The sequence below is a fragment of the Ursus arctos genome, unplaced genomic scaffold (assembly GCF_023065955.2).
Source record: "Ursus arctos isolate Adak ecotype North America unplaced genomic scaffold, UrsArc2.0 scaffold_24, whole genome shotgun sequence".
Classification (NCBI taxonomy): domain Eukaryota; kingdom Metazoa; phylum Chordata; class Mammalia; order Carnivora; family Ursidae; genus Ursus; species Ursus arctos.
Genome location: NW_026622919.1, coordinates 987273 through 1000290, shown reverse-complemented (window position 1 = coordinate 1000290; position 13018 = coordinate 987273). Strand labels below are relative to the sequence as shown.

The 13018-nt window shown below is 56.5% G+C and overlaps 1 protein-coding gene across 1 annotated transcript in view; it reads right to left on the bottom strand.

Moving 5' to 3' along the window:
* CCDC57 (coiled-coil domain containing 57) overlaps positions 1-13018 on the bottom strand; it is a 99419-nt gene that overhangs the window by 54709 nt on the left and 31692 nt on the right. Inside the window, exons 10-15 of the mRNA XM_044378685.3 lie at positions 11955-12117; positions 11354-11488; positions 11155-11217; positions 5391-5613; positions 4590-4742; positions 234-337 (exon numbers count right to left, since the gene is read on the bottom strand). Of these exons, the coding sequence (XP_044234620.1) occupies positions 234-337; positions 4590-4742; positions 5391-5613; positions 11155-11217; positions 11354-11488; positions 11955-12117 (841 nt within the window). The remainder of the gene's footprint in view (positions 1-233; positions 338-4589; positions 4743-5390; positions 5614-11154; positions 11218-11353; positions 11489-11954; positions 12118-13018) is intronic.

Sequence of the window (13018 nt, the reverse complement as noted above, 5' to 3'; positions counted from 1 at the left end):
CGGCCGGCATCACACCCCTCGGCAGGGGTGTGAGGCAGGGAGTTCCGGCTGTGCGCTCCTCCACGCGTGCTGCCCCTCTCGCTCTGGACTCATTTACCAGGGCTTCCCGTGCGCCTTCCAGGGACCACAGGTGACCTCACAATAACCCGTTCCTTGGAGGGAAACTGAGGCACAGAGGGTGAAGCGGTCCCGTGGAAGACTTGCACCGCACATGTGTCGGGGGGAGGCCATACCTTCTGCTTGAGCCGGGCCACCAGGAAGTTCACGAGCTGTGCCCTGTCTCTGAGCCTCCCGAGCACTAGCCCAATGGACGCGCCACCAGCTGACACAGCTCCTCCTGCAGAAAGAGTGATTCTCCTAGAGCCTGTCCGGGGAGTGGGGTCTGCGCCGTCGCCGCCCTCCCCTGCAGGTGCCCACCATCACTGCGTCCACCTGGAAGCCAGGACGCTCTAGAGCTGAGAGGAAGGGCCAAGTCCCCACAAAGACTGAGAGGCGCTGGGGATGAAGTCTCATCCTCGTGAAAGCAGGGATCTCCGCAGGAGAGCAGTGCAGCCTCGCCACCTTGTGCCTGGTGGAGGCCGGTCTGCAGCAGCCTCCCAGTCACTTGGGAGTTAGGGAAATGTTTCTACAACCATAGGTCAAAGAAGGAATCGGTGGAGGTTACAAATTATTTTGACCCAAAGTATCATTAATACACTGCTTATCAAAACTTCTGGAATGCAGGGCTGCCCGGCTGGCTCAGTCAGTGGAGCGAGCAACTCTTGACCCTGGCTCAGGTCACGATCTCAGGTCCTGGGATCGAGCCCTGCATCGGGTTCCCTGCTCAGTGGGGAGCCTGCTTCTCCCCCTCCCTCTGTCTGCTGCTCCCCCAGCTTGTGTGCTCTTTGTTTGTCAAATAAAATAAATAAAATCTTTAAAAAAATATAAAAACAAACAAACTTCAGGAATGCACTGAAAGCTGTCCTTTCAAAGACACTTACAGCCGTGGGAGCTCACTGTGGAGGGGAAGGGAGGCGAAGTCAATGAGCTGAGTATCTGTCTCAAAGAATGAGAAAAAGACCAACCAAATAAGGCAGAAGAAAGGACAGAATAAAGTGAATATTAGACACCGAGGAAGCAGAAAATGAGCGTACAATGTAGCTGGCTCCTTGAAAGGCTTTTTGCAAAGATAAATCCCTCGTAAGACTAAGCAAGAGAAAAAAAGTCAACAGAAACAAAACAATCAATGAAAACAGATTTATTACTTTAAAACCTACAGAAGTTTACAACTCATAGGACAATACTATAGACAATTTTTGAAAATTTGGATGAAATGGGCAATTTTCTAGTAAAATATAATATCAAAAAGTGACACACAGAAAAGAAAATCTGGGTCGTCCTTTACTATTAAAAAAAACAAAACCGAATTCACACTTTAAAACCTTCTCAGGAAAATCCTAAACCCAGAGGGGCTCAGAGTTGAAATCTATTAATTGGTTCAGGAAAAATTAACATAAGTCTAATAGAAACTTCTTCAGGAAACAGAGAAATAGGGAACATCTCCCAACACATCTGAGGCCAGAACTGTGGTCCTGAAACTTGACAATGGCCATCATGAGAAAGAAAGTGTACAGGCCAATGTCCCTCACGAACATAAATGTAAAATATCAGTGAAAGAATAGATCACATGTTGAGTTTATTCCAAAGACGTAAAGCTGGTTTAACATTCAAAAACCAGCGCAAGCTCGCTGTTCTGGACAAGGCAGTGCGTGCGCGCCCCATCCCTCTCCTTCGGTGCGGCTGAAAGCCCAAAGCAACTGTGAGGGGAGGCCCAGCGGGCAAGGGCCAGGGGCTCCAGGGACGCTCCGCGGTGGGCTCCACGTCCTTCTCCTTCGCGTATTTCCCAGCTTTGATGCTGGAACAGCCACAGCCCAGAACACCAGGGAGCTCAGACCAACAAAGGCCCCAGCCAGGCCTGTTCCCTTCAGCACAGGGGCCAGGGAAGGGAGACTCCGCAGGTGGGCCTGGTGCAGACAGAGGCCCACCTGCACCAGCCGCCTGCACCCTCCCGGGAAGAGCATGTGGGGAGCATCGTGGGGGGGCTGAGGAAGGAATTCCTTAACTCTGTGCACCAAGTCCCGGAGGGGCCCCTGGAAACCAGGCAGCATCCATACAGCCAGAGTGTTGCAAGCTGAGCCCTGCGGCGGCAGGGAAAGCACCAGGACTTCAGCGGCCTCGGATGGCACACGAGGAGGTTAAGCAGAAGAGCATCGTCGCAAAGGTGCTGGGGACCAAGTGGCTGTCCGGACCCAGCCCAAGAGAGTGGGCCAGGACACAGACGTGCATTGTGCCCGAGAAAGGTGGGGGACCGGTAGAGCAGAAGAGGAATAAAACAGACGTCACACAGATGGGAGGTTTGAGCACCCACTCGATATGTGCACGTCACAACCCAGCGTCACCCGTCACACCGACAACCAGGAAAATCCCAACTCGAATGAAGCACTGAGAGGACAGACGTCGGGACTCTTTTTTTTAAGATTTTATTTTTATTTATTTGACAGAGAGAGAGAGCACAAGCAGGGGGAGCAGCAGAGGGAGAGGGAGAAGTGGGCTCCCCGCTGAGCAGGACCCTGGAATCATGACCTGAGCCGAAGGCAGACGCTTAACGACTGAGCCACCCAGGTGGCCCAAGCTGATACACTCTTAAAACAATGGAAGAAGAAAAGTTTCAGCAAAGGAATAAAAGATAATGAAAAACAAAATGGATCTTAGAACTGAAACTGAAATAGAAGTCCCGCCGAAGGCTCCAGAGCAGCATGGAGGTCTTGAAGACAGACACAGAAATTACGCATTTAGACAAGGGAGGAAACAGACTGAGAAAAGTCACAGAGCCACGGGCACCCGCAGGAGAAGAACAAGAGAGCCAGCGTTTTTCTGGTCAGAGTCCCAAAGGGAAAAAGAGCATGGAGTCAAGAAGACACATGCAGAAGTAATGGTTGAAAACTCCCCAAATTTGGCAAAGACAATAACCTTCAGATTCAATGCCAAACAGGATAAGCCAAAGAAACGTGTGCCCAGACACACCACTGTCACGTCTCTGCCCCGAGCGACAGACTTGGTGTGTGGCTTGTCAGGGACAGTGTCTGGGGCGGCAGAGGCCTTCTCAGAAGGAAGCGGCACCATTAGTTTAAGGGCTGAAAGCTCCTCCTCTTATGCCAGCGAATGCCTTCCCTTCTCCAATAAAGGGAAACCAGGACTTGCCATAAGAGTGGGTGACATGGAACCCAGAACATCGGGATTCAGGAAGGACACGGGCAAAGGGCAGGTGTCCAGAGGAACGTCACAGACTCCACCATTCCTCCTGAGTTTTTAAAATTACATTTGAAGGTTCAAAGCAAGAGCGATAACCCTGCCTGAAGCGGTTCCTGATGTAGGAAAGGCGGTGTTTGCCACAGCCACGCGGGCACGGGGCCCGGGCAGCAGGCAGGCCTCCACCTTCCGCTGGCAGCTGCGCAGTGTGGACGGGAGCTAGCCGTGGTCCTGCAGCCACCGAAACGGTGTCCTCAGCAACCACGGACCAGTGACAACGGAACATAAACAAAGTTTGGACGACCTACGAGCAGGAAAGAAGTCGCCGGGGACAGAAAACAGGCCAGAATCCGCGGCTCACACTCACACGACAAGTGCAAGCGTGGACGGTGCAGATATGTCAGTTAATTCAGAAACTGACCCTATGTGCTGCCTATGGGAAATTCACTTCAACTGCGGCAGAGGCAGGCGAAAAGGGAACAGGATCCTGAAGATACACTGGGCAGACACGACCAGGGGAAGGCCAGGAGAGCTGCCTGGAGGAGGGGACCGCTCTGGGATCACAGAAGGGTCCGTCCCCGTCACAAACAGTCCTAGGGCTGCACGTACGCATCCAACGACAAAGCTTCAAAACACATTAAGCAGAACTGACAGAATCGCGATAAAATACAAAGATCTGCCTTACAACAGGAAGAGAAAGGAATTTCCTTACTCTGATCCCGCCCCCTCATCCTTACCAAATATTAAAGTGAAATGTTGAAAGTGTTTCTCTGGGCTCAGGAGGAGGGCCAGCTGTTACCCACATCATATGGAGAGTCCAGCCAGGAAACATAATACAAGAGAAACAAGTCACAGACACCAGCTTTGGGAAGCCAGCCAGCTCCTGGGCGGAGAGCAGGCCGTCTGGAGGCGCCGTGTCCTGCTCCCTCCCTTCTCTCCTTGTAAACCATCGGCTGGGCAGCTAGAGGGTGCTGCCTGGCCTGCATGCGTCCGCCTAGTCCCCCGAAGTGGGCCCTCCACCGGGCCAGCGCCCCAGCTGGGGTGAGGGGGCATCTGCGTGGTGTCGGAGCAGGGGCGGGGCAGGGAGGCGCCCATACACGGGGGTGAACAGGCGTAAACACTTTGAGAACGGCTTGGCCTGCGGACTCCTGGGGAACAGGACAGGGGACCCGCGGTCTGCGATCATTCCTTGACCTGTCCGTGTGCATTTCGTGCACTTTCTGTAGGGTTTATATTTCAACTAAAACAAAGGCAGTGTTACCAGGGCAGAGCATGTGACAGGACAAGACAAGGACTCTTACCGTGGACGTCAGCCGAGGTGTGGACGCTGGGCTGAGAGTCAGGGTAAGAGGAGGACCTCTTCGGGGGATCGAACACATCTTCTACTTGTTCTTCCAGGGCTTTAAATTTATGCTTCAGATTTTGTATTTCTGTTTCAAGGACCATAATGTGATCTGCCCCCAAAAAAACAGTAAATACACAGGCACACACATTTACATGTCCCTCCACCGTCACCAGGGCAGAGGCCCACTCAGGCCAGTGCCACCTATTTCCCGCCCGCCTCCACAACAGCCCCTGGCCTCGGTGCTCTTCTCCCCTCCAGTGCCAGGCGCTCACTGAGGAGGGTTTCACAACCCGGCAGACACTCAGCGCCCCCTCAGGCCCGTGCGTCTCAAGCGTGGGCTCGTGCTCCACACTGGTGGAACTGGCCCTCCACTCACAGCCACTCCTGGGCCCCTCCTGACCGCACACGGGGTGCAGCCCAGCTCCGCTCCAGCACCAGACGCCCCGAGGAGAGGCCCAGTGTCCCGCCAGCCCTGCACTGCCCACCACAAACACAGTGCCCAGCTGGCTCCCCATGCCAGCAGACTCTCGGCTGGACATGCCAAGCACACCCTTCACTTTCTCCTTCCCTGTTATCCACATGCAAACACTGACTTAAGATGTTCTCTCTCAGAGGAAACGCCGCTGTCCTACTTTGAAGTGATGTTTTAAACCACGTGTTCATTGGTAAGACTCCAAGTGAAGCCCATTTCGGACCCAGTGGAGACCCGTGTCCCCCCGGCCTCCCCTCCCCTCCTGCAGCCCTCACCCGTGCTCACCAGGAACCGCGGCTGCTGCCTCTGGGCTGGGACGGGGCTGCTCTGTGTCAGCGACCTGACCGCCTGACGGGGCAGGAGGCAGAACGTGGTCACTCAGAGTCTCCATTTCTTTCCTCATCTCAGCAACAGCCCTTCGTAAACTTGTGTTTTGCTCCTGGAGCCTCTGGATCTCACTAGATGGGAAACTTTCCCTGATTTCTTCTTCATGATGCCTTAGGAGCAGCTGTCAGAAAAGAAAGAGAATGCTTACAGCTACAGGAGAAACCTGCGTCTCGCTGCCCGTCCAGAGCCACTGTGTCCGCGCTCCCCCTCGTCTGCCCTCCCAGCTGCAGGGACCTTCCGTCTAAACTGACAATGCAAATCTTCTGGTTGTCACAAAGACAAGACTGCTGTTTGCCAAAGGCAGCTTTCACTGAAACCTGCGGACCCTTTGTTCTCGGTCACGAAGCCACCCTCACCCACTGGGGCGGCAGGTGTGGAAAAGACCAGCAGTCACTGTGCCGGGAGGAGGCGGACGACACGGGGCTATCACCCGCTGCGAGGGCTGCTTGCGGGCGTGCGACAGAGCAACGCTGTGGGAGACAGTCTTGGTGGCTCCTCGAAAGGTGAAACACAGAGTTACTACACGACCCACAATTCCACCCTGGGTGTTCGCCCAAGAGAACCAAAAACATACGTTCACCTGAAAACTCGTACGTGCGTGTTCACAGCAGCGTTTCTCACAGGAGCCAGAATGTGCACATACTAATGTCTACCAGTGGATGAATGAATTAAGAAAATGTAACACAATGGAACAGAAGGAATGAGGTTCTAACACACGCTAACCCATAGATGAACCACGAAGACATGCTACGTGGTGGTCAAAGACTTCAGCACAGTTATAAACAGAAACACAGTCAAGGATTTAAAGAAAAACAGGACATAAAAGGAAGAGTATTGGAAGAAATTTTTAGAAAAACCAAAGAGCATCTGCAGAGATAAGAAATACATTATTTGAAATAAGAAACTCGCGGAGAGGACGGCCTGAGAGCAGAGCAGACACTGTAGGAGGAAAGGTCTGTGGGCACGAGCACAGCGCCAAGTGACAGACCCGGAGTCAACAGGCTCGGCGCAAGATGTACTTTATTCGTAACAAATTGATGAAAACATCAGTCCACAGATCCCAGCCCACCGAACCCAAAGCAAGATAAACATAAAGAAAATCACACCAAATAGCACATCGTAATCAAATTGCTAAAAAAGATCAGTGATAAAGAGAAAACTCCCAAAAGCGATCACAGGAAAATAGCGTATTACCCGGTGTGCACAGCACAGATACAAGGTTTCTGCCGACTTCCCGTGACAGCCACTGAAATCCATGAGAGAGGACCGGTGTGCGGCGTGCAGGAAGGGAACACACCGACCACCTTGCAACCCTATGGGCAGTGGCAGCACCCTTCAGAAATGACAGTGACCACAAGGGGCTCGCTGCAGGGGGTCTGCAGCTGGCTGTAAACAACCAGAAAACCAGACACGGTCCTGGAAACGCCAGCACAGAACCAGGGTACCTGAAGCATGGGCCAGGAAACGCAGCCCCGCGGACTGCCCAGGTCCGTGTCTGAGCCCGAGCAGAGGCCCCTCCTTCACGGACACGTGCCTGCCGACCGGGCTGCCTGGCCGCTGTGCTAACCGTGTGGGCGGGCAGGCCTGCCGGATGCCCCGGCGGCCGCACACGCTCCACGGACCCCGGCCTTCCTTCCGACACGTCGCTGGCCCCTCTCAGCTTGCCCAGTCCTGCAGCACCTAGCCACCCGAGCTCAGAGCGAGGCACCAACACACCCGTGTGGCCTTAGGATGGTCTCGGCGGCCGCAGGCAACAGAAGGGCCATACAGTAAAATGTGCAACCATTTACATTGTGTTCTGAAGAACTACAATGACATGAAAAACAGTTGTCACAGAAGTGGGAAAAAAGACTCCAAATTATACAGCACAAGCTGAACTATATAAAGATAGTACGTGCACGGGAACACGTACAAGACCCGCAAGGAGAGGCAACTAGAGAAACACACCGGAGTGCCCGAGAGGCCCAACCACGGGGGACTTCTGCCTTCTCTGTAGCGGTAAGACTGGCCCGTGTTGAGCCAGCCGCAGGCCGGGCGCTGGGTCACGGCCCTCTGTCAGTGCTCTGCAAAAGGGACGCATCACACAGATGAGTCAATGAGGTCTGACCCCGCCACCACACTGTCTCCACGCTGCCGCCGCGTGCTCAACCCGCTACCCCCGCCATGCTCCGGCCACTCATTCATTCCCCACGAAAGCGCCAGGGAGGCTGCGAGAGGCAACCCGCTCTGGGCCGAACAGAGCTGGGCTGGGTTAGACCTTGGGTCCGCCTGGTTCCGGAGGCCATGCTGCTAAACTGAAATTGCTGAACTCTTGCAGTGGCCACATGTTACTTCTCCTTCCAGAAGGAAGCAGCTCCTTCTCTACTGAACACAGACTCCAGCTTTCCAACGCCCTCCTCTCCCCCGTCACACCCTCCACAGGCTCCTTTCTGCACCTGCTCTGCGTTCCGGCCCCTGCTCCTCTGCCCCACTGCTCGCCGTGGACACTGCAGACAGGAAGGGCAACCTGCTTCCCTGCAAACCCCCACCTCCCTTTCCCGTGCCCAGCGGCACGTCGCCCACAAAACTTCACAGCTGCCCCAGCACAGACACCACAGCAGAGCCGCGTGGGACCTGCTGCTGGCCTGGCCTTGCTCAGATGCTTCCTCTGCCACCTGTGGAGCAGGGACCACCCTTCTCGGATGGAATGGCAGCATCAGCCCCCACACCCCTGGGGAGCCCGAGAGCCACGATCTCCTCCGTGACGTGGCGTGGCGATGAAGCCCCCGTGACACAGGCTGCGTGCTCCCCTGAGCCTGTACCGGGAGGGCCTGTGCTTCGGACCTTAGACCGTCACCGCGGGAGGACTGACGCGGTCCCTGCAGAGGCTCCACGTAACCAGGTGCCCGTGGGAAGAAGACGCCGCCACACAAGATGCAGCCCATCGGCTCAGCGGAGATCACGCCGGCCCATCCGCCCTTTCCCATCGCCTCCTGATAGACCCGCCTGCTGCCCTAACCTTGTGCAGGCCGAGAGGGCCCACCTACACCAGACAGGCAGCAACCACTGTCCACGGACAGCTGCAGCTTTCCCAGGTGGCCACATCACGAACCTGCTAATGGTTATCACACCCCATGAAGCAGGGACACCCACGGGACTCAGCTCAAGCCTTCATCCCACCGTGTCTGCCGGACGCCCGCAGAGAGCCCTCCCACCCCAGTCCTAGCTCGGAAGCCACATCAGACCACGGGGCACGCCAGCTCATGCTTGCGGACAGCCTTGTGGAGTGGGCTGTTACGTCCCACTAGCTTTGGCTCCAGGCCCCCTACACAGAATCAAAGGTATGCGCATTTATGGACAGGAGTGGAGTGTTTTCTCAGCATGGCTGGTGGGATACGACTGTCTTCATGTGACTTCCAGGTCAGCCCTCGGATGCTCAGCTCCCAGCCTGCCTCACACACTAACCACAGGGTGAGTGCCAGCCACGCAGGGCACAGCCAGAGTCCGCAGGGCCGACTTCCACTCTGAGACACGCGTGAGTCACTGCCAGCGAGAACATGAGCCGTGCATGTGCTCTCGACAGCCTGGCTAACATGGACAGCGGGGCAAGCCAGCCCACAGACATGGCGCTCATGCCTGCGTTTGCCCTAACCCCCCAGGCTGATGCTGGACGAGTGGGGAGAGGGCTGCACTGCTGGAAAGTTCCCTTACCGTGAACAACTAGGTGAGTGACTTCTCATCAAGGGACAGAGGTTGGACTACTGGACACTTGGGCCCTAGAAGCAGGAGGATGGTGTCTGACACTGCCCCCAGCACTGCCCCAGAAGCCACCTCCCCTGCGGGGTTTCCCAGATTTCCCAGCAACACGGCTTCCCTCAGGGGCCTTGAGGAGAGACTGGTGGTGGGCTGGGGCTTCCTGTGACGCTGACTGTGGGGCATGTGCCTCAGGCTAGAGGCAAAGGCTCCCTCAGGGACTCTGGCTAGAATCCTTCCTGCCTCTTCCTGCTTCCAGCGTGGACCCACACCCCTTGGTGTCCCTCGGTTTGGGGCCCCGTCACTCCCGTGTCTGCCTCCGTGGGCGCCTGGCCTTCTCCCTGTGTCTCTGTCTTCCACGTGCTGTGCCTTGTATAAGGACTCCAGCCATATTGGATTAGGACCCACCTGCTCCTGCGTGACCTCATCCGACTGGTTACACCCACAAAGAGCCTATTTCCAAGTAAGGTCGCATCCCCGAGAGCTGGCGGTTGGGACCAAACCTGTCCCTTCCGGGCTGCTGTTCAGCCTGCAGGCCTCTCACGGTCAGCGTCGGGCTCTGGGTGGCTGTCAGCAAGGAGATCTTTGTGGGGAGAACATGGCCATGGCTGTATGTGGGCGGCTCAGACAGCACGTGTGAAGACGCGTGTCTCTGGTATAAATTCTAGCCCTTAGTTCTGTCCTTCCTGGACAGACGCACCCTTCAATACAAAGGGCCCTTGGCTGCACCCTGGGATTTCCTTCTGGATGTCTGACGGTACCCCACATCCTTCAAAATCAGCACCAACACCGACAGGAAGCATCCTTTGCAAGTCCTCGGCTCTGTGGCCAGTGACGTGGCAGGAAGGACACTGGTGGCCCTGCCACACGCTGATTCCTCCCTGTGAGCCTTCCCACTGTCCTGTGTTGCCGAGGCCCGAAGGAGCCTCCGTGCCCGTGTGCCACGTCCTCCCCAAGGCTGTGGCTCCTGCCCAGCTGTCCACACAGACGCTGGGGCAGTTTCCTGCGTTCTGACAATTCTCACAAATGACCGAGACAGGATCATCAAATGTCAACCCTGTGCTTGAACTTAAAACTCTTGAGAGAAGAAGTAGAGGTCCTGGGTTCCGTACGTGGGTCAGAACAAGTTGGGAACATATATGCGTATGTTTTAGTAACCTCCACACCCAATGCAGGGCTCAAACTCATGACCCCGAGATCAAGAGTCACATGCTCACAGACTGAGCTGGCCAGTGCCCCAAATTACAAATACCTTAACATTGGTTAGGGGCTGGGCCTACAGACGTGGCCACAGCACTGTCTTGGAGGAAACCTTGCCCACCTGGGTACCTGAGACAAGCCAGACGTCTGAGCAGCCGCTGCCTTTGGGGTGGGGATGGGGACCAATGGGAAGGGCCGCAGGGTACTTTCTAGGGTGATGGAAATGCTCCATATCTTGCTGGAAGGCTGGGTCCCATGGGCACATTCACGGCAAACACACTGACCTGCGTGCACTAAAGATCTATGTGCTTCACTGCATGTCAAACAAGACAAGAACCGTTCACGGGCCTGGAAAAATCCTCCAGCCACCCCGCCTGCTCTCACTCCCCCAGCCTCATGCTGCCTCTGCCCCTCTGACCGTGGACCTTGGAGCCCAGCCCTGCTCCTTCTAAGCTGTTTTCTAGGGTCCCAGCCTCTCGGGCCACAGGGCCGGCCTCAGCATCAGAGATTCCAAAGGCCAGGACACAAAGTTCTCTGGCAGACCCAGCACAGGGAGGTACTCAGCCAGTCCCTGCAGACAGGATCACGGCACACAGAGACCCGTCATGACAGCTCCACGGGGAAGGCCACAGCAGCAAAGTGACACTAACCATCTGTATGGCAGAAGGGAGTGTGGGGTTTTTGAGATTTCAAGAACTAAAGATACAAAGAAGAGTCTGAACAGAGTTACCTCAGCTCTTTCAGGCGTCAGACTGGCCCCTGTTGCGCCAACAGACCCTGGAAAGGAATAGGGCTGAGAAGACAGACCTCCAGTTGGGTTCTGTGTGGCCCTATTCTCCCATGGCCGCTGTTGAGGCAAGCCTCAAGGAGCGGGCTGCTGGGGCCGTGGGCGTTCCCGGGCGAGGCTCAGGGAGGACAGCAGCACTGACCTGCACCTCCCTCTCAGGAAGGAGCCCGCGTGTCCTCAAGGCCTGCACGGCCTGGTCTCTCTCTAGGGTCAAGGCCTTCAGCACCACCTCCTGGTCACGCAGCATCCGCTCTGTCTCCTGGAGCTTGGCAGAAACCTGGGAAGAGATGTGGGACTCAGTTCCCACTGGGAGGGTCACGAGGCAGCAGTACCAACTTTTGGGGTCCTTCCCGGGAAGGAGACTGCAGATGTGTGAGCAAGCAGCCCCCGTGGCCCAGGACCACGCAACGGTCGGAGCCGGCTGAGCGGCCGCACCAGGCTCGGGTATGGCCCTTTCTGCCAGGTCCCCCGCACACAGGAGCCAGGGATCCTCCCAGCACTGGCCAGTTAGGGAAACAACTAATAAAATAAAAACTAAGATGCTATCAAAGGCTGTGGGTGGGACAGGGACACCTTCCCCTGCTCTCATCTTTGTTGTTGCGCGTCACGCTGCTCAGTGAGGCTCGGCATGCTCCTATCCGAACGGCAGTGTGGTGAGAGCCCAGAGCCTTCCAGGAGCCGCGGGGCGTGCTCCCAGGCCCTCCCAGCGCAGGATGAAACCTGACAAGCTTGGGGACACAGACCTGATCCCGCGCCTCGGTCAGGGCCCGAATCAGGTCTTCAGACTTGCGGTAGTGGTCCCTCTCCACACCGTCACAGCGCTGCCGCCAGTCGAGCTCCCGCTGTGCCTTCTCACGCTCCAGGCACCGCTCCCTCTCCACGGCCTCGGACAGCTGCTGTCTGTACCTCCAGGGACGGGAAAGGCACAAAGGTTAATGTCTTGCACATGAAGAGCAAAGGGGTGCGGCAGGCAACGGGGTGGGGGGACGGGGGGCACAGCCGGGAGGAGTCCGCAGTGCGCAGGCGGAGGAGACACGGCACCTGTGGGCAGACTGGGGTTCAGAGAGCAGCCAGCAGGGACTCCCAAACACCGAGGAAACCAGCACCACGGAAGATCACGCTCAAGAGACAGAAGAATCCATTCATGAGAAGGGAAGAAAGCCAGCAAACTCGGGGAAAAGAGAGAGAGAAGCGGTTCCAGCAGAGACATGTGAGAAGGTCTCAGAGTGACCACCACCGCAGAGCTCGGGAACGTGTGCAGAGTGGGCTGAGCCAGAGAGCTTGGAGCCGCCAGGACAGAGAGCCCTCCAGAGCTCAGAGGACCGACATCCATCAAAGAGCAGGTCCAGAGAGATCAGAACGGAGGAAGCAAAGCAGAAAACCCAGCACAACGGGGGGGATGCACGTCCTCGGACCAGAAGGGCTCACCGAGCGCTAGGCAGGGGGCTTCACGGAACCACACGCACAGACGCCATGTGCACTGTTGAGCCCCAGGATGAAAGAGAAGCCTAAGGGTGAGAGACAGTGAGTGCCAGATGGGCCCCAGGCTTCTCGTCGGCCACATGGGGGCAACACATGGCGGGGGCTCTGGACAACCTCCCCCAAGGGTGGCCAGGCTGTGTGCACGACACGGTGGGCGTGCCCCTGATCAGGTGAGGCCATGTGAGACCCTGTCCTGCCCACTGGAGGGAGTTTCCTGCTGGCCTTAGAGTAGCTGCCGCGCTGTGAGGCCACTGTCAGGACCTGCGGGCGCGTCAGCGGCTCACAGCCACTGGGAAGGGCCTCTGCCACCAGCCTGGAGGAGCCC